The sequence below is a fragment of the Vombatus ursinus genome, unplaced genomic scaffold (genome assembly GCF_900497805.2).
Source record: "Vombatus ursinus unplaced genomic scaffold, bare-nosed wombat genome assembly UNPS02014768.1, whole genome shotgun sequence".
Lineage (NCBI taxonomy): Eukaryota > Metazoa > Chordata > Mammalia > Diprotodontia > Vombatidae > Vombatus > Vombatus ursinus.
The window spans coordinates 14,068,243-14,089,448 of NW_020954546.1; the positions used below are offsets into that span (position 1 = coordinate 14,068,243).

Consider the following 21,206-nt stretch of genomic DNA (forward strand, 5'->3'; position numbering starts at 1 on the left):
GAGCCAGAAGTTCTCTGGCTGAATCACTGTGGGTAAATCACTCTCCCTCTCTGGACCTCACTTTGCCCCTCTGTAAAATGGGGAAGTTGGTTTAGTTGGCCTTTAAGGTCTCATTCTGAGCCTTGGACTCAGTCTCTTCCACCTCAGGTGTTTTCTGAGTCTAATAGGGGAGACGCAGCTTGTTCCAAAACTCAGATGATCTGAGTTCTAATCCTGACTCTGACTTATAAACCAACCCCAAAGGAACGGCCAGAAAGGAGTTTAGGAATGTTGGGAGCAGTGGTCTTTAGCACAGGAATAATTGTATCCTCTCCCAATGGGACAACTGTGAAGGTGGGCACTCACATGGAATTCTGGGGTGGTTGTTTTAGCAACATTACTGATAGGATCATACCCATTTTTCTAAGGACAGAGGCTGAAACCTGGAGGAGAGGAGTGACTTGCACAAAGTCACACAGCAAGTTAACTTACTATAGGACCTTGACCAAGTCACTCGCCTCTCTGTGCCTCAGTTTCCTCATCTGTAAAATGACATGATCTCCAAGGTCCTTTCTAGCTCTACAGTCTTGATTTTGGGGTTCATCTTCAATGGAAAAGGCAGGTGTGGTTCCAGCAAAAAGCCAAGGGCCTCCCTGAGGCCCACCCTGAGGAAGTCAAATGCAGGTCAATAGTGGGGGCCATTTACATGGGTTTTTTCCTTTCCTTCCTCATTTGGATCTCAAATTGGGTGTTAGCTCGTTTCCTCTGCTGAGATGGGTTGGCCTTTTTCATCAGGCACAGATTTCCCTGCAGAGGGACTCTGGGACTAGGAGGTCTATGCTAGAAGCTGCTGGAGTGGGAAGAGAGCTAGATTTGGAGGCCGGGGACCTGACTTCGAATCCCAGCTCAATTATTTCCCTGCCCATGGAAGCTTGGGCAAGTTACTGCTCTCTGTGCCTCCGTTTTCTGCTGTCTAAAATCAGGGGCTGATGATCTCAAAAGATTTCTTTCAGCCTTAATCTAAAGCACACGAGAAAAGAGGTTTTTGTTAATTGAAAAAAATTAAAATTTTCAAAACTCTAACATGCACAGTAAGATGTCTGCCATGGGCCCCTGTGAACACTGTTCCCCATAGCTCTCCCCAGAGCTGCAGGGGGATGGGAGAGGAGAGGGGAGAGAAGAGAAGAGAGGAAAAAAGAAGAGGAGAGGAGGGTAGAGGAGAGGAGAAGAAAGGAGGGGAGAGGAGAGAAGAGGAGAAGAGGGGAGGGGAGAAAAAGAGAAGAGGAGGGGAGAGGAGAGGAGAAGAAAAAAGAAATCTCCAAGTCTTAGAGATCAGTTAATCTGACCTCTGCAGTTTATCAAAAAACCAGACATGCCATCTGAGGCTTTCTCCCCCTGCAGTTTTATCTCACGCTCAGTTCCGGTGCCTGGTCCCCACTTGCACCAACCTTCACTCCCCATTTCGCTGGTGATGCCCCCCACCCCCACTGCCGCACCTGACATCTCAGTGACCTGCTGTCCTCCCTGCCCTTCCATCACTCCATGATTAGGCCTCCCATCACACTGCTCCCTGGCCCTACAAGGCCTTTCTCCTCCTCTGTATTTATCCCCAACCAGCCTAGTCCTTCCCAGCCCCAGGGTAAATGGTGGCTCTTCTGTCTGTGAGGCCTCATCTGATCCTCCATGGGGCAAGCATTGTTATCCTCATCTAATAGCTGAAGAAACAAGCTTAGAAAGACTGAGGGACCCCTCCCCAAGCCACCAGGCCCACAGGCCCAGGATAACAAAGCTTGTTAGTACCCAGGTCTTTTGGCTTCCAGCCCAAGGCTCCATCTCTTTCTGGGCCACACCACAAAGAGGCACGTACTACTTGAAATTGGAGAGGGGTGGGGGCCCCAGCCCCAGGAGCTTTATGCCCCCTTTTCTCCAGTGTAGGCATCTGCCTCCGCTGCTAGAGTCAGACCCTGAGGCCTCCCTCCCACCCCTACCTTCCCTGGCCCCTGCAGAAGCAGGATTGAAATCTGATTTCCCAGAACAGCTCAGGCCCCAGAGCTGCCGCTCAATACCCACAGCGGAGGAGAGGACAGGAAACCAGAGCGCCCCACTCACTCGTGTCTCTCTCTCTCTCTTTTAATTTGTGCCCTAGCCCCTAGACGGATTACAGCCTTGGGAAAAGCTTACACTCCTACCGATGGTATGTAGCCCAGCAGGTGGGCCCTAGGCGGGGGCAGGCAACTCTTGGATTTCGGGGCTCATCCACCCACTCAGGGCCTCTCCTACACCCACTCACACACGAGTACACACTACACACACATACACTGCACTCTATACACACATAAGCACTACACTCACACACCTACTACATATACACACTACTCTCAAACACACTCACATATATACTTTATACTTACACTACATATACGGGAACACTGTGTGCATGCACAAGACATATATACTCACACTACAGACACACACACCCTTTTCTTTCCTCCCCCTTTTCCTCTCCTTTTCCTGTCAGTTCCTCCTCCCAGTTTCTGTGTCTCTGGGTGCCCAGCTGAGTCCAGACCATCATTAAGTCAGTCAACACAGAAGAGGCGAGGTGACCTAATGAAGTCGTGCTCAGTGTATCTCGTCCCACAAACTCCAGGCAGTTCACCAGAAGCTGCACCTTCCAGTCAGGCAGTCTTGGCGGGAGGACCCAGGCCCTGTTTGAGCTCCCAAGAGGCTCTTGCAGGATACAGGATCATGGAGCTGGAAGGACCCAGGGGTCGTCAACTCCCACCCCCCTTATTCTACAAATGAAGATACTGAGGCCCAGGGACATGAAGGGATTTGCCCAAGGCCACACAGCTAATAAGTGGCAAAACTGGGATTTGAACTCAGATCCTCCTATTCCAAATCCAGTGCCTCTTTCCAGTATTCCGTGAAGCTTTCCCAATCATTCCTGGCTAGGAGGAAGGGAAATGAGAAGACTTCCTGGAGGAGGAGGCAGCATGGGAAAGTGGAAAGGGCACTGGAAATGGAGTCTGAGGACCTGGTAATCTTAGGCCTGTTCCAAAACCTCCTGGGCCTCATTTCCTCATCTGGAACATGAGGAGTTCAGACTGGACGGTGATGGCCCTTCCAGCTATCAATCAATGATCCTGTGACCTTGGTTCAAATATCACCTCTATGGTCATGGATATTCCACACAGCCTCCCTAGACTCAGTTTCCCCATCAGTAACACTGGACTACGTGGCCTCCAAGGACCCGCCAGAGTTCTGTGATTGGGTGACTAAGATGTCTAAGGTCCCGCCTGGCTCCAGCATTTTCTGACCCTCTGAGCTGAGCCCGAGGGATGGTAGGAGTGCAGGGATACATGAGGAGAAAGGACAAAGGAGGATACTTTCTTGCCCTGGCTTAACTTGGCAGGAAATACAGTAACAATCATCGAAACCTCTTTGTAAGGGGAAGGGAGGTTCATAAAACATGCATCGTGGAAACTGTGACCAAGCTCATAAATACGGAGTGTTTCATCTTCCCAAGAGAGCAGCAAGCCTGAGGCGGGAGGCAGGTGGCCTGGAGCTGCCCACGGGCCCAGGGGAGTGGTTGAGCCCTAGGATCTGTGGTCCGTTTATGCCTCGGCGCCAGGGGGGGTGAGTTCTTCCATCCAGGGGCCTGTGGCTGAGCCAAATGAGTGCAGAGATGGAGTGAGCTGACTGCAGCCAAGGTGATTCGGGTCTTCATACTCCAAAACCAACCCTCTTTCCACCACATCCATTGGTCAAGTGAAGAGTACCCACCTAGGGTCAGGCCAAAAGGGGAATGCTGGTGGTTTAAGAACTTGGAACACTGGACGAATTTGTTTCATTCCAAAATGAATATCAGGAAAAGTCAACCATCCTCCAAAAAGACCCCCCACAAACATATGGTCCAGCCCATGCCCTGCCCCCTTCTTTGTGTAGACTTCCCACAGCAGCTCTTCTTAAACTGTGAGTCAGTGGGGAAAAGTTAAGATGCCCTGGGTAGAGGAATAGGAATTTGGGCGAGCCGATGATGAAGGCCCCTGGAAAGAGAAAACAACAAAGGGGATTAGGCGCTGAATTCCAAAGCCTTCTGCCACATTAGGAGGGGACAAAGAGCCCAACCCTAGGACACCTTCCTGCCAAGCCCAGGTTCACTCTATTTCCTCTCCCAGTGATAATAATAGCCAGCATTTACACACCCCTTTCGAGTTTGCAAAGCACTGGCCAAACATTATCTCATTTGAATCTCCTTGCAGGCCTGGAAGGGAGATTCTCCAGGTACCCTTATTTATTTATTTTGAAACCAGGCCTAGGATTGCATTGCCATAGGGAATCCCAGTAAGGAATATCCCTCCACCAGTGGAGATCACCACCCATTCTAGAGTCCTAAAGAGGTCCCTGAAACACTGAGAGGTTGGTCCTGCAGCTAGTAATGGTCCCAGGCAGGACTTCAGTTCAAGGCCAGCTCTGTCTTTTCTCTGAGGCTTCCCCCAGGCCACACTGTTGAACAAACCCAGTGTCCATTTCCCTCGTTCTTCATTCAAATTCTGACCCTGGTCTTTATTCTCTGAGCGACCCCGAGAAAGTCCTTTCCTGTGAACCTCAATTTCCTCATTTGTAAAATGAGAGGATTGGACTAGATGACCTTTGGGGACTTAGGGGGGCACTACTTCCTTTGGATTAGTTTCTTTCCTTATCTGCTTCTGTGCATACTTCCTTTTAGGCAGAATGCCAGGGGTCACTCTAGGGCTCAGGCTCATCCTCTATCTAATGAAGGGTTTAGACCAGATGATCTCCAAGGCGAGAGGAAAGCTCTGACATCTAGGTTCCCTCTGACATTCTGTCCTCTGGGGTCTCTTCTGTCTCTGACAATCTGCATTCCAAGGTTCTGTCTTCTTATGGCTTTTCAAGCTCTGACATTCTATGTTGTAAGGTTCTATCCAGTTCTGGAAAATCTGTGTTCTACAGTCCCTTCTGGCTGTGACATTCTGTGTTCTAAGCTTCTAGCCAAGTCTGACATTCTGTGTTGTAAGGATCCTTCCTGCTATGATGCCGTGTTCTAAGGTTCCACTTAACTCTGAAATTTTGTTCTAAGGTTCTATCCACTTTTGACATTCTATGTTCTAAGATTCTGTCCCACTGACACTCAATGTTGTAAGGACCCTTTCAGTTCTAACATTCTTTGGTTCCATGAAAGCCCCAGGAGATGGAGTTCCACCTCGTCTTGCTCATTCATGCTCATTCACATTTAATTCATTTCAGTAAGTCATGGCTAAGCCTGTATTCAGTATTCAGTCCCTGCCCTTGAAAAGTCTGGTTGGAAAGACTGACTATTGCCACTCCCTAGCTCTGTAGCCTTAGAAAGTCACTTTTGCTCCTCTGAGCCTCAGTTTCCTCATCTGTAAAATGGAGTTGTTACACTCTGACCACGTCACTCCTCAGCTCTCCAGGATCGAGTGACTCCTTTCTCCCTTCAGGGTAAAATATAAGCCAGCCTCGTTGGCATTCACAGAGACCTTTACAAGCTGAAGGAGGCCCACCCTTTTTTTCACTCTTATTACAATTGGTTCCCCTATGCATACTCTCTGTTCCATCCACACTGGCCTCCTTGCTAGTCACTGTTCTTGATGTTCTGCCTCCAATCTCCAGGCCTTTGTACAGGCTGTACCCTATGCCTGCTGCACCCTCCTCTCCCCCTCCCCCTCTTGGAATCCCTAGTTTCCTTCCAAGCTCAGCTCAGACATTAGCTCCTTTCCTGATTCCACACACCCCTCCCCCCAACTGAAATTCCTCTGTATTTGCTTTGTAGATATGCTGTACTGTGTTTACTTATCTATGCACACATTTTGGCCTGTTAGGTTGTAAGCTCCTTTTCATTTCTGTATCCTCAGGGCCGAGCACGGCACCTGGCATGCAGTAGATTCTTAATAAATGTTTATTCAATGAATACTTGTTAGAGGCTGGCTCCAGAGTCAGAGGATTTGGATTCAAATCTTACCTTTAACACTTACCTGTGTGATACTAGGGCAGCTACTAGGGTAGAGCACTGGGCTTGGAATCAGGAAGACTCCTCTTCCTGAGTTCAAATCCAGTATCAGACACTTACTAGCTGTGTGACCCTGGGCAAGTCACTGAACCCTGTTTGCCTCAATTTCTTCATCTGTAAAATGAGGGGGGTTGGGCCAGCTGACCTCTGGTGTAGGTCTCTGATCCTCTGGCCCTAAGTGTCCCAGGGGCTGTTGGGAGAGAAGCTCTCTGTAAGCCCTAAAGCACTATAAAAATGAGAGCTGCTAGCTCATTAGATCCTCCAGGCCTCTCGGTGAGATCATCCCCATGTTAAAGACAAGGAAACTGAGGCTCAGAGAAAGAAAGAGACTTACCAAGGGCTAGTTAATCATGGAGCCAAGTCAGCTCCTTGCCTGAACCTATTCCACTGCACCAGGCTGGCGCTTATCAAGATCCCTTGGCAGATGGCATGAGAGACTTCAGTGGAGCCCAGATAAGAAATATTGAAAGGAGATCCAGGCCCAGACAGCTGGCAGAGTTACACTGGGGAATAAGGAGATGGCAGAACTACCTAGGAAGAGAACGTTGTAATTATTTTAAAATTTGTATTATTATTATTATTCTAACAATAATAGAACTCTGCAGTTGAACACGTATCCACATGCCCCAGGAGCTCAGTGAAGTCAGGAAGCAGACTTTGGAAGCATTCCTCTTTTTGTCTTGGGTCCAAGGAAGTTTATCTTGGGAGTAGAGGGACAGCGTCATCAGTTAGAAGACTCATCCCCAAGTTTCATTTCCTTCTCTTGGGGAAGGTCATTCAACCCTGATTCCTGCCTCTAGACCTAGTATATTCAACTTGCCTCAGTCTGAGACTGCAGAATAGCCATCCTTTATAGAATCCTTTCAGGAATGTGTCCTTGGCCTCCCATCAGTTACCCAATCAACATGTCTGTATTGAGCAACAGCTACGTGTTCAACCTGTAGGTGGACACTATAGAGGATACATAAGTACAGAAGGTCACAGCCAACAGAGAACTTAGAAACCAACTAGTCCTTTTCCTTCATTTTATAACTCAGGAAACAAAGGAAACTAAGTGACTCGCTCAAGGTCACACAGTGAGTTAGCAGGAAAGCTGATATTGAAACCTAATTCACAACCTAGATGTGGATGAGACTTTTTGGGGGGAAGGAGGCAGATCTGTGATTTTATCAATATAGGAAACAGCCTTTGAGAGTTACCTATAGCACTGAAAGGTTAAGTAACTTGCCCAGAGTCACACAGCCATTGTGTGTCAGAGACAGGAGCAGAACTCCCTGAGTCCAAAGCCAATTCTATCCATTACCCTAGTGAAGATTCTGGATAGGACAGACATAACCACATGAAAAGAAAACTGAAGCTGTGGGTGATAAGTGCCAGATGAACAATACAAATTGAGAACCTAAATGAAGTAAGGAGTGGTCAAGGGTGCTTCCTGGAGGAGATGGATTTTATCTGGGTTTTGAAGGACAGAGAGGCAGAGAACCAAAAGTCTGGTAAAGAGGAAATGTGCTTGGCATATCCAGGCAGATCTGTCACCAGGAGTAATAGAGTAAGGCATTGCCCCAGGGTTTCACATTTAGAGGACACAGATCTGGAAGCTCTGACAGCTCTTGACAGTCCCTGAGCAGCTAAAAAACAACAGAGCTTAGCACCTAGTTAGCAAGATAGATGGATAAATAGATCATTTATTAAGTACTCAGCATGCACTGAGGCACACTGCCAGGCACTGTGCTAAGCTCTGGGGATATAAATACAAGCCAAAAAGACAGTCCCTGCCTTCATGGAGTTTATATTCTTATGGAAGAAGACAGGACCTGAAGGGGAAATGGAAAAGGAGGTGAGGTCAGGGGGTTGGAAGGGAGGAGAAAGAAGAGTCAGGTCATAAAATAGCAAGAATAGTTAGTGGAAGTTGGAAGCTACCAGATGGTACTGGGTTGAGCTCCTCCCCATCACCATCTTTCTTCTTCCTTCCTATTGACCTTATCCTAGATGTAGAGCCAGAAGGCACCTCAGAGTCCCACCTCCTTCATTATCTACATGAGGAAACTGAGGCCCAGGGAAATTAGGGACTGATCCAAGGCCACACAGGTGGTGAGAGGGAGGAATTTGAATCCAAATCCTCTAATCCCCAAAGCCACTTATGGCTTTGTCTCCTTCACCATGGGACAGGGTCCATATGTCTCATGCTTCTTGCCCCTGGCACCAAGATTCCTACTTACAGCTCTGTTTTCAGGGAATAGTAAGGAGAGCAGTCTGACAGGAACAGACCAGTCTGATGTGCAGGGGACTGAGGACAGCTCAGGCTGGAAGTCATTTGGAGGCAGGTTTGGAGAGGGCCTTGAATGGCACACCAAGGAATTTAGACTATCTGGAAAGCAGCAGTGTTATCATCCAGGGTTTCTATGTAGGGCTGACTCTCTCCTTCTATACAGCCAAGTTTAATGTTGTTGTGAATAATAATAATAATAATAATAATTACTATTTGTATATCACTTCAAGGTTTATTGAAAAGTATTTTACATGTTACCTCATTTGACCCTCACAAACAACCCTGTGAAATAGGTGCTATTATTATAATACCCTCCTTAGAGATGAGGAAACTGAGGTAAACAGAGCTTCAATGACTTGCCCAGGATCACACAGCTAGTACCTGTCTAAGGCAGGATTCACACTCAGATGATTTTCCTGACTGCAGGCCCAGCATTCTGTCCATAGCACTACATAGCTCCCTGATCTAGCCAGTAGTCACAAGCGCCTTTCATTCAGTCCCTACCCACTTGCTAAGATGTAACCAACCCTATAATTGTACAGGTGAGGAAACTGAGAGCCAGAGACAGAAAGGAAGTGGCCCATGGTCACATAGGCAGCAAAGAGCAGAGCTAGATTTGAACCCAGGTCCTGAAATCCTAGATTTAAATCTGGAAGGGAAACTTTGATCTAGTCCAGCCCCTCATTTTACAGAAAGAGGAAACAAGGCCCAGTGAGTTTAAGTATCTTGCCCAAGGTCACAGAGGTGATAGAATTAGGATTTGAACCCAGGACCTCTGACTCCAAATCCAGGACTCTTTCCACTGTACCAGAAGGGTAACAAAAGTTGAGGCTCATCCAAGTTGAGGCTCTAAGGAACCATGGGCCCTTGAGGTCCCATCTTACACTCCCTACCATGAGTATTTCCCCTTATCTCAGCCTTGCATAGAGCTGGCACCCTACAGTTAGGACTGACTTGGGCCACATGTGAGAAAAATAACCCAATCCAATAAGCAATTATTAAGCACCTACTATATTCTAGGCTAGCTGCTAGGTGCTTGCAACAACAAAAACCCCATCCTGCCCTCCAAGGGCTTACATTCAGGGAATAAGGACAGACTGGTAGCTATCTGGGGGCAAAATGGGGTAGAGAATGCAAAGCTGACCTCAATCAGACCCACTTTACCTTCGTACTCTAACGGGTGGGGAACCTACGGCCTCGAGGCCCTCTAGGTCCTCAAGCACAGCCCTTTGTGAGGCCGTAGACTCCCCACCCCTGCCCTAATCCTTCCGTGCTCCCTTCAGCTGAGACCATGGACTCTTGGGTCACATGAGAAGGCAGCTATGATATTCATGTCAAGAATGAGGGGAAAACCCGATTGGCTGGGAGGTGAGAAAGGGCCACCCCATCCCCCAACATTGGCCCTTCCTCCCTTCCCTATTACCAGGGACCCCTAGAATATAGAGCTGGACTGAGGTCATGGAGCTAAAGTGACTTGGGAGCTTAGATATAATATCGAACTGGAAGGGGCCCGAAAGGCCACTGAGTCCAACTCCACTCATTTTACAAAGGAGGAAACTGAGCCTCAGCAAAGTTGAGTGACTTGCCTAAGGTCAGGCAGGGAAGAAGCAGAATTTGAACCCAGGCCCTTTGCCTCCAAACCGTAGAGCATCATCTGGCCTATAATCAGCTCTGCCCCTGGAAGAAGAAATCACAGAGGCAGGAACTTCTTCCCCGTCAGCCTCCAGGCCTTCCTGAGCGTGGCGGATTTCAGAGCCATCCGTCCCTGGGGAACCGCCATTCCTAAGCCCTCCCGTCCGCCATGGAAGGGGAGCGGCCCGTAGGGAAACAAAAGAAAAGGCATCAGGGCCTGGGCAGCTGTTTCCAGAAATGCCTGATGGGGGCCATTCAGGCAGGATGTGATTTCCTTGGGAGGAAGATCCTATTTCTTTGGGGGTTTTAGGAGCAGAAAGTCCCCACTAGGGGGCTAATGGGGAAGGAGAAGGACTCCCGGCTCTCCCCCCCCCACCGCCTGGAGAGATAGCTTCTTCTCCCTGCGGAGGGCTGGCAGCTCCGTGGCAGGCTCCAGCCGCCCCACCCCCACGCCTGCATTCTGCTGGGTTCCATGAACTCAAATGAGCCTGAGCATGAGGCAGGGGTGGGGGCTGCTGAGACCACCTTGGAATTTACCAGCTCTGTGACCTGGAGTAAATCACAGCCCGCTCCGAGCCTCGATTTCCTTATGCACCAAATGAAGAGATTAGACACAGTCAACCTCTAGAGCTCCAATTCTGTAATCCTAGAGGACCCCAGGGTAGCGCAGGAAGGAAAACAGAGGTTGTCCTCCATGAGGATGGAGACAGGCTTACTGTAGGCCCACTGAGCACTACCTCAGGAGTCAGGCGGAGAGCCTGGCTTCCAGCCACATCTCTGATGTGATCTTTGGACCAGTCATTTCCCTTCCCTGAGCCTCAGTTTCCTCATCTGTAAAATAATAAGGGAATCAGACCAAATAGCTTCTAGATCTATGACCCTAGTAATCTCCCTGGGCCTCAGTTTCCTCCTATGTAAAATAAGGGAGTTGGACTAAAAGCTCTCTGAGATCCTTTTCAGCTCTACATCTATGGTCCCAAGTCGCTTTGCCTTCATGGGCCTCAGTTTCCTCACCTGTAAAATGAGAGGGGTGAGGGTCAATGAGTTCTGAACTCTGAGGTCCCTTCCAGCTTGGTCCCCATGATTGTGTGGTGCTGAGGCTAATGCTGGAAGGGGTAGATTTGTTCCTACTTTAGCCTTTTCCCAATGCTTCCTTCACTCCATCAAAGAGGGCAATCAGAGTTATTTGGGGGGTGGGGGGACAGATGCTGGGCTCTTCCCTTTACCCCATCTCCACCTTGGAAAGATGGTGGCGCCAGCCAGCAGTCTGGCTCCTGACAAAGCGGGACGCCCCTTCCCATTGGGCCTGGCTGGCTCCTGACAAAGCGGGGCGCCCCTTCCCCAAGGGCCTGCCTAGCCTCTCATCCCCCCTCTCTTTGTTTCTGCAGATGAAGACGATGCCAACCGGCTTGGGGAGAAGGTGATTCTCCGGGAGCAAGTAAAGGAGCTGTTTAATGAAAAATACGGTCAGTGGCAGGCCAGGCCCTCTGGGCCTGGGGCGTGGGCAGAGTCAGTGGCAGTGGGTGCTGCCAGGCCCACAATGCTGGCCTCTGTTCAGTGGCCGAGCTGTTATCAGCCTCCCTCTTCCCTGATGGAGGCCCCGCTGCCACCCGCAGCCCAGCTCCCTCCGAGGGTTGGTACTGATGCTGCCAGGCCTGGACCTCACTCACCCCCACCCCCATTTTTCATTTTAAACATTTCTTAAAACAGGTGGCGAGTGAGTGGCGGCAGCCTTGGGGGTGGGGCCGGGGTAGGGGCTGGCTTCCAGGCTCCGGCTCCCTGCCTGCCTGATGCTGGGATTCATGTAGATGTGCAGAAGCCACAAGGTCACAGCTGCCCCTGGCTGCTTCACATTTTCAAAGGGCCGGGCATTTGTTCCTTAACACATGGCCGGGCCTTTCGCTGGTTTTCTGGTGGGGGAGGGGAGGGGCAGGGCACCAGAGCCTCCCTATCCTGGACGGGATACATTTCCTCCATCTGCTGAGCTGAGGAGGGCAGGGAGGGGCGGGGCATCGCCCCTGTTTCCACTGCTCCCTCCCCTCCCCCCAGTTCTGGGCCTTCATCAGAGAACACGAAACTTGACTTATCACCAGATCAATGCCTACGTTCATCATCAGGCAGAACTATCTGCTCACCCACAAAGTGTATTTATAAGAAGTCAGATGAAAAAGGGTCCCACATTGCCCACCCTGCTTGATACATCCTACGCAGCTGCTGACTTCATCCCAGCCTGGGAGGTCCCACCTCTGACTCCACTTGAGGGACCGTGGGAAATGTCCCTGGGGCCTCAGTTTCCCCATCTGTAAAATGAGGGGGTAGGCTTACATGACCTCCGAGCACCCTTCCAGCTCTAGATTCATGGTCCCCTGGTCCTCACTTTACACAGTCAAGGCAGCATCCCTACTATGTGCGAGGCACTGGGGATACAGATCGAAATGAAAGAGCCCCTCCCCTCAGAAGCTTAGATTCTTTTAGGGGAGACGACAAGGACATAGATAAGAACAAACCATACACAAAGCCAGGTACGAGGTAACTGGGGTGGGGAGACCCTGGTAGGTAGGATGACCAGGAAGGGCCCTGCAAGATAAGCTTTGGAAGAAGCTAGGGATTCCTTGAGGCAGAGATGAGGAGAGATTGCCCCTCAGGTGTAGGGCATGACCTGTACAAAGGCGTGGTGATAGGAAATGGAATGTCCTGTTTGAAGAATAGTCAGAAGGACCTTGGCTGGACAGTAGAGGTGGTGGAAGGGAGTGATGTACTAAAAAAGGCTGGAAAGGTAGGTTGGGGCCGGTTGTAAAGGGCTTTAAATGTCAAACAGGCATTTGTGGAATAGGGGCATGACGTGAATCCTAGGTTTAGGGTTTATCAGACCTGTGCTGTGTGGACATCCCCTTGGCAGCCATGCAGACAACAGATCAGAGCAGAAAGAAGTTTGAAGAAGGGGGACCAGGGAGGAAGCCATTGCCAGGGTCTTGGGAAGAGGGGAGGAGGGCCTGAGCTGGGAGGAGAGAGCCTTGGCTACTAACGGACATGTCGGCTGAAGAAAATTGCGTGGTCCAGGCCCTCTCTTCCAGCTCCAGTGGCAGGGTTAGGAGTGAGGGGAGCTAAGAATCTTGTGGTCATTTTTCAGTTGTTTCAGTCCTGTCTAACTCTCTGTGACCCCATTTGGGCTTTTCTTGGCAGAGATCCTGGAGTGGTATGCCATCTCCTTCTCCAGCTCATTTGACAGATGAGGAAACTGAGGCAAACAGGGTGACGTGACTTGCCCAGGGTGAGACAGCTAGGAAGTGTCTGAGGCCAGATTTGAACTCAGGTTTTCCAGATTCCAGGCCCAGAGCTCTATCCACTGCGCCACCTAGCTGCCCAGGATAAGCTTAGCCCACCCCTATTTCATCCAGGCATCCACTGCTTCATCCAGAAATGAGCTGACTTGGCCTGCTGAGGACCATTCTTTAGATGTGTGGGGTGCCAGGGATAAGCTAGAAGCATTTCTGAGCAAGAGGGTAAATAAACTCAGAAGCTGTGGGCCTAAATTAGGCAGATGGGCAGGATAAAGCAGCCTGAAGTATCCCAGGCATCCCCTGTAGAATCCTTGCAGGCCGCAAAGCCTCCCAGAAGATTAAAAGTTTTCCAGAGGAATTTGAGGGCAGAATGATTGGGAAATGTAGGTTCAAAGGATTAATTAATACTAATTGGCGTGACTGTAACGAAGAAAGGTTTGCAAGGTTCTGTCCCTGTGTGGCTCCACCAAACAGCCTGAGAAGCTCCTGATTTGGTCCAGACCAGGGAGCTCCCAGTGTGGAAACTACCTCCATCAACACAGCTCCACACCTGTCTGTGACTCCGAGTCTCAGAGGGGGGTTGTCTAGGGCAGGGGTGGGACACCTGCAGCACATTCTATGCCAGGAAGAGGCTCTTAGAGGCTCAGTGACTTTTCTTTGGCCACACAGCTAGTACTTGTCCATGGCTGGCCTCAATCCAGGTCTCCCCAGCCCCGGAGCCAGTCTTCTCCCCACTACCGGGAGAACTGCTATTTGTCACACACCACTTACACACAATCCCACAGCTCATCGGTGTCAGAGGTGCCGTTCAAGCCTGGGTGTCTGCCGCTTCCAAGGCCAGCAGACTTCTCACTTTGTCACACTGCCCTAAGGAAAATACCACAGAAATCACAAGTAGACAAGTCCTGACAGTACGCTTTCTCAGTCTGTATTTTCTAGGCCAATTTCTCAATCTGGGCCAAGCTCTGGTTCAGCCGCTTACTCGCTGAGGCAAGTCACCTAATTTCTCAGAGCCTCAGTTTCCCCACGTATCCCATGGGAATGATTCCTGCCCTGCCTACCCCATGGGGGTTAGTGAGGTTGTAATTAGATAATGTTTTCAAAGCACACCTACAGAGAAACAGAGAAACACAGGTTTTTATTGTTACTCTCAGTTATAGTATCAGATACGTTTACACCCATAAAACTCATTAAGCCATGAAGATCATTGCTCTGGAGCTAAAAGGGAAGGCAAAGCCCCTCATTTTGCAGATGAGGAAACTGAGGCCAAGGGAGATTGTCTAAGGTCACTCACACCTGTATTTATCAGAGGGAGATTTGAACCTAGGTCCTCCGACTGCAGAGAGGGTTCTTTCTACTGTGCCACACTAATAATTACTGAACATTTGGAGACCTTTGGACAGAAGTTGGCTAATGTATACTTTGGTCGAGCAAAGCCTTTTTCCTCAAATTAGTCGTGTTAAAAACATGGACGGGAAGTGGGATGGGAGAGGAGAGGAGGGGAGAGGAGAGGAGAGGGTTACATTTCTTAAGAAATCAGACTTAGCGAGTACCATCAAGCCCTATAGAAACCACATTCACCCACAACCCCTTGGTAGGTGCTAATTACAGAATATTCTTCTCCCTGCATTAAAGCTGGCCTCCTGGGACTCAGTAACCCTTTGGTAGCCAGTTGCCACATTCAATTCAATTCTATTCAGCTAGCATTTATTAAGTGTTTCCTATGTGCCAAGTGCTGGGAATGCCTACCCTGTGGGGGAAAGGGGGAGCTTACATTCTACCCAATGCTCTTAAAAACAGGAGAGACCAAACAATAAAATATAAACCTCAGATTAGTGCCTATTGAGGTAGGTTTGGCTTTCCTTGATTAGACTAATCAGAGGCCAAGCTGCCAATTCATCGAGTAGCCAGAAGGACTGTGTCTCATGTGTGGGAGCAGAGCCCCACACAGATGGACCCACCTAGGGGACATAACCCTAGCCAACCTTCCTCTTCACTCTACCATGGCTCCCTACCACTTCCCATTCTTGTCCTGACCCATTCAAGTCACAAACTGGCTAAAGGGAACTAAATATTCCCAAGAATTCTTCAAGCGCTGAAGCCCCCAGTGTAGAAACAGCCCTAGGGAATGAGGTCAACCTAAGGGGAAGTAGGGCCGAGTACTACAGAAGTAGTCCACCCCCCTCAGTCTGGACAGTCTCTGTCTCTCTGCTTACAGTGGCCAACGATTTTGGGTTTTTGGTGGCCACATCGTGGTGTCACGTTCTTAACATATTTAGCTTTCAGTCTGCTAAATCCCCCAGCTGTCTCACATTAACTATTGGTTAGCTGTTCCTACCCCTCTTGTGCTTTTCCAATTGATTTTTTTAACCCCATGTGGAACTTTACATTTATCCCTATTAAATATCATATTATTAGATCTCTTCCTTTCCCAACCAGATGCAGTCCTCTGGATATCTCTGTCATGCCCCTCTGCCTGGTACCTACTCTTCTCCCCCACCCAACCCTGTTTTTCATATTCCTTATATGCATGCTTCCACATTAGAATGGAAGCTCCTGGAGGGCAAGAGCTTTCCGTCTTTCCTTTTGTCTTTGTATTTCTGATGTTCAGCACCTTGCCGGCTATAGGAAGTACTTAGCAGATGCTCTGTGGACTGCATTTGGCTGATTATTCATAGGTCTTAGGATTGTGGATTTAAAGCCAGAAATGAGGCTGGGAGTCATCTAGCCAAATGCTCTCATTTTCAGAAAGAGGAACTTTCCCTAGGTCGGAGGGCTGCAGAGCTGGGAATCAAACCCAGGCCGGCTGACTGGCCAAGCCTGGCAAGATCCTGTGGGGTCTGGGCTGGGTCATCCAGGGTTGGAGCTCTCTCCTTCCCAGCTCGGTGTCAGCTGTAGATTGTGGAAGCAGAACACCAATTTTTTTTTAATATTTGAAAAATATCCAATAGCATAAGACCAAGGAGATCTGTGAGTCACCCCGATGGAGTACCCTCCCTCTCCAAGATCACATCAATCATTCATGAATACCCTCAGATCCGGGCATTCTAGGGTAGCTTGGTACTGGGCCAGGAGTCAGGAAGACCTGAGTTCAAAACCAGCCTCAGTTATTAGCTTCATGACCCTGGGCAAGTCGTTTAATCCTGTTTGCCTCAGTTTCCTTATCTGTAAAATGAGCTGGAGAAGGCAATTGACAAACTACTCCAGTATCTCCAAATGGGGTTAGAAGAGTCAGTCATGACTGAAACACTTGAACAACAACTGGTCATTTGACTAATTCTGAATATACCTTACGGTACTATCTGCCCACCTACCTCTCCGGCTAGATCATAAAGACAGCAAGAAAGACTTTTTCAAATGCTTTGCTAAAAACTAGCTAAATTATGCCTGTATACTTTCCCTGATCTGCCACTTTAGCAATCCTGCCCCCAAAAAAGGAAATTAAATTACCCTGAAATAATCTATTATTTTTTAAAGTTTCATTGATGGCTTTTGCTTTTATATTAGTCGTTTCTAGATATAACCACTTCCCTCCACCCCTCCCCACCTCACCTTGAATCATACCTTGTAACAAAGAAAAAGTACCCTGACTGATAGCGTATGCAACATTCTACACCTGTAGTCCCCCTCTCTTACAAGAGATGGGAAGTCTTTTTCATCACCTATTCTCAAACACCATGATTGGCCATTATATCAGAATTCTGCTTTGCTCAGGATTCTTTCCATTTTCATTATTGTAGTTACTGTGGATTTTGTCCTCCTGGTTTTTCCACTCATTTCATTCTCTCAGTTCCTCCTTGGCCACGACCTATCCTTAATGACTCCACCATGTGGATTCTGCATGATCACTTCTTCCTTACCAAAATGTTCACTAGCCATCCCTTTAACAATACAGCCTCAAATCTTGCCAGGAATGGAAGTCAAGCTCATTGACACATAGTTTCCAAGCATCACCCTTTTTGTCAACATCTATACGTCTCTAGTCCTATAAAACCTCTCCTGGATTCTAATTTTTCAGAGATCTCCTACAGAGGCTTAGCAGTTACTTCACATATTTCTTTCAGCACCTGGAGATTTAGTTTATGCCGGTCTGGCGACTTTGACTCACAAAAAACAGTTCAGGGGCAGAGACCCCAGACACAGAAGCACTGAACTCTATCTCCCTGAGATATCCTCCTAAGAGTTGTAGGTATTTGTAGAGGAAGAGCCAGATGTAGTGGAGAGAGTACAGGGATTGGAGTCAGGAAGACCTACATTAAACTCTCCCCTCAGATACTTACTATGTGACCCTAGAAACATTATTTAGCTTCTCACCGCCTCAGGTTACTTATCTGTAAAATGAAGGGACTAGCTGGATGGCCTCTGAGCCCCCTTCTAGTTCGAGATCTATGATACTCTCACTTCATTACCTTGAGCTTCAGTTTCCTCATCTGTAAAATGAGAGAGTTGGGCTACATGGTCTCTGATACTCCTTCCAGCTCAAGATTTAGGGTTCTTTGATCCTATGGGAGTTCCCCTATACAAATGGAATCCCAAGTCTGTGCCAAAAAAACCCACACCAAACAAACGCAGGCTGTTATTACTGAGTGCTTAAACTCTCTATACGTCTGTTTTCTCATCTGTAAAGCTGGGATAATGACAGTTACAGGACCTGCCTCACCAGGAGGTCATGAGAATCCAGTGAGGTAAAGGTTGTGAGGCACTTTGCAAATGAACCTTAGCTATGATGCTGATGATAATTATAACGTAATTTGGAAGCCGTGGTTGCTTTGTGGAGATTATCGCTTTGGAGTAGGATCTGAGCGATGATCTGTCCCTAAACCCTCGATTTACAGATGAGGGTGAAGTATAACATGGAGCTGTCAGGATTTGAACCTGTGTCTTTTGACCCTGAATCCAGTGGCCCTTCCATTCGGTCTTAGTGCCTCTCGGATCAGCGGCAGTTTCCTATTTTAACTCCTTGGGCGCTAAGCGGCACAGTGGATCAAGTGCTAAACAGCAGAGTCAGGGAGACCTGAGTTCAAATCTTGCTGCAGATACTTAGTAGCTGTGTGACCTTGGGCAGTTCACTTAAGCCCTCTGTGCCTCAGTATCCCCATCTGTTAAATGAGGTTTAAAATAGCACCTAAGGGTTGTTGTAAGACTCAAATGAGATAATACAAACCTTAAAGCTCTATATCATTTCTATAGCTCTTTAAAGATAGGGACTAGATCTGTGATTTCAGTAGTCGAAGGAATTTCCTCTTCCCAGTGCAGGTTAGCATCTTTCTCTGCAATTTATAACCTGCAAATTTAAAACCTGCTCCTGCCCGGAGCACAGAGCAGTTTAGGGCCTTACCCAGGATCAAACAGCCAGTGTGTGTTAAAGGCAAGCCTTGAATGCATTTCACTGATTTTTCTCACTAAGTAACTACTAACACTTTAATATTTCTATACTGAGGAAAGCACCCTCCAAATCTGGCGTCCTGGAGTAAAGCCCCCAGTTGCTCTCCCCTCGTTATAGGCTCCCTGAGATTGGGAGGGGAAAGGGTACAAATTAACTGCACAGGTAACGGACTTCTCCTAGTCCACAATTTGACCCATGGCCAGTCCTCACCCCAATCCTTTCCTAATCATTTGCAGACCTCCTTTTAAATAGGTGTCCCAAGAGTCCCAAGGAGGCAACGGTATCAAATGGTGACATCAGGGAATTCTTGGAGCTAAAATGGCTCCTTGACATTGCATAATATGGGCCAGAAAAGATCGGAGGGATCATCTGGGCCAATTCCCTAATTTTTCAGATGATGAAACCGAGACCTAGAGATGGAAAGCGGTTTTTTCCCAAGATCATGTGGCAAATTAATGGCTAAGAGTAAGGCTAAGACTGAGGTCTCCTCCATGTCTCTCATTTATCACAGAATCATAGGTAAGAAAGAGTTCACAGGTCATCCAGTCCAACATCTCCTCCTGCCAACAAGGAAACTGGGCCCACAGCCAGGATGTGACTGCCCATGTTAAGCCTTAATCTGAACTCCCAGCTTCATTCCTAGCTGCACCCTAACACGAAATAAAACCTCAGCTTGGTATGTGTGAAACACACTGGATGAGGGAGAGGGATACTGGGGGAAATTATGGTGATGTTAAAAAAAAATGCATCAATAAAAACTTATCCAGACACACACACACTGAATGTGGAGTCAGAGGATCACGGGTCAGATCCCATTTCTTGCCTTTTTTACTGTCTTCACCCCCCTGGGCCTCAGTTCTCTCATCTGAAAAATGGGGCAATTGGACTGAGTCATCTCCAAGTGGAAATTGTTCTGAGATTCAGTTCTGGAGTTTAGGACCGAATTGAATAATGTCTTTTAAAAAACATTGTCCTTTTCTTTACCTTTGCTGTAAGGGATGGCTTGCTGGGGAAGAGAGAGAGGTACAGGTGTCACTGCCTTGCTCAATAGCCTTCTATGACAGCCTTAGTCTCATAACATCATGGTTGCTTCTGTGCTTGAGACACTGTGCTAGGCACCTGAGATGCAAAGATGAAAAATTCTGAGGCCCGTTCCTCAGGGAGCTTGCTTTCTACAGAGGGCAGCAGAAGTGGGGAGGTGGAGAGAGAGAGAGAGAGAAAATGTTCACAGATAAGTGTGCTTCAGGGGAGGGAGTGATAGAGAGAAAGGAAAAAACTGGACAACGTGGCCTTGGAAAACTTGAAAAGCGACAATCCATTAATAATTGAGGGAATCCAGGCAGACTTCCTGAAGGAGATGGTCCCTAAACCTTAAAGGAAGGTGAGGGAGGGAGAAGTGAGGAGGGGTCTGTGCTCTAAGAACAGGGAGTATGTCTGCAAAAGCTGGGAGGCTAGAAACAGCGTGTTGATTTCAGAGAGCATCTATCTAATAGGCCAGTTGGCCTAGAATGTGGAATGTCTGGTGGGGGTCTTCTTTGAACCAGACTATGGAAAACCTTAAATGCCAGACTAGTTGATATTTTCTCCTAGAGACTTTTTTTTAGGAGGGGACCATTTTTAAAGGTGACACCTTTCCTGAAATAAACACTGGAAGGCATTTCCTCCTGTGGAGAAGGCTTGGGATCCTTGTCTTTGGGACCCCTTTGTCTGGAGGCTCGTGGGCCTTCATTTCAGGGGACTAGATCCAGGCCCCTTGAGCCGCTGCGTGCTTTGCTAGTAAAAAAGCAGGAGGGGAGGAGGGGCGGAATGAGATGTGGGAGAGAAGGGGAATGTGCCTGTATTCTGCCTGGAAACTCGAGCCATCTGCGGCTCGCCCCCGTCCTTACTCCACCCCCACGCCTGAACCCCAGCCAAATCTGGGGATCCAAGGGCTGAGGTGCCACTGGCAAATCTTTGACAGGTGGAGAAGACCCAGCTAGACAGTGGTTCATGTGGAAAAGGCCCCGAGGGTCTTAAAGGACGCCTGGCTCCCAGTGAGTCACCAGTGGCACACTTGTCTACCCAAAATGCTAATGACATCAGAGGCTGGAGGGAGGCTGGAAGCCAACCTTGGAGGACCCTCAGTGCCCAGCTCGGGAGTCTGCATTTCTGGAGGGAGAATTGAGTTGTGGGGGAAGGGGAAAACAAAAAGGCCTGGCAGACCTGGCCAATGGGAGGATGCTTTTGGTCCTGTGTGAAAGGGTGATGGGTGGAAGGAAAGACGGAAGGCAGGAAGGTCAGTGATGAAGGTTATCCTCATTTCCAGCAATTAGCAAACACATAGTGTTTACGGTGTGCCACGGTTATCATTTCGGTCCATCAGCCTACTATGTGCCAGGCCCTGTACTAGGTGTTGGGGAGGCAGAGACAGAGAATGGAATCATCCCTCCTCTCAAGAGGCTTCTTTTCTCACAGGGCAGAAAACATGCCCAGATATTAGTATGTCCAGAATAAATTCATGCAGAATAAATCCTCCAGCAGCTCTGTGATCTCATCAGTTCAGAACGGTCCCAACCAGGCAGATCACAAGCCATGTGGCCCAGAGACTAGAGCACCAGGCAGGGTGGC

The 21,206-nt window shown here is 48.5% G+C and overlaps 1 protein-coding gene across 5 annotated transcripts in view; it reads left to right on the forward strand.

The window, feature by feature from the left end:
• The window catches only part of GTF2IRD1 (GTF2I repeat domain containing 1), a 231,237-nt gene that overhangs the window by 192,334 nt on the left and 17,697 nt on the right, over window positions 1-21,206 (forward strand). For 4 of the 5 annotated variants that reach the window (XM_027862357.1, XM_027862359.1, XM_027862360.1 and 1 more), the window contains exons 23-24: window positions 2,126-2,173; window positions 11,321-11,398. In XM_027862357.1, the coding sequence (XP_027718158.1) occupies window positions 2,126-2,173; window positions 11,321-11,398 (126 nt within the window). The remainder of the gene's footprint in view (window positions 1-2,125; window positions 2,174-11,320; window positions 11,399-21,206) is intronic. The other variant, XM_027862361.1, reaches the window with a different exon arrangement.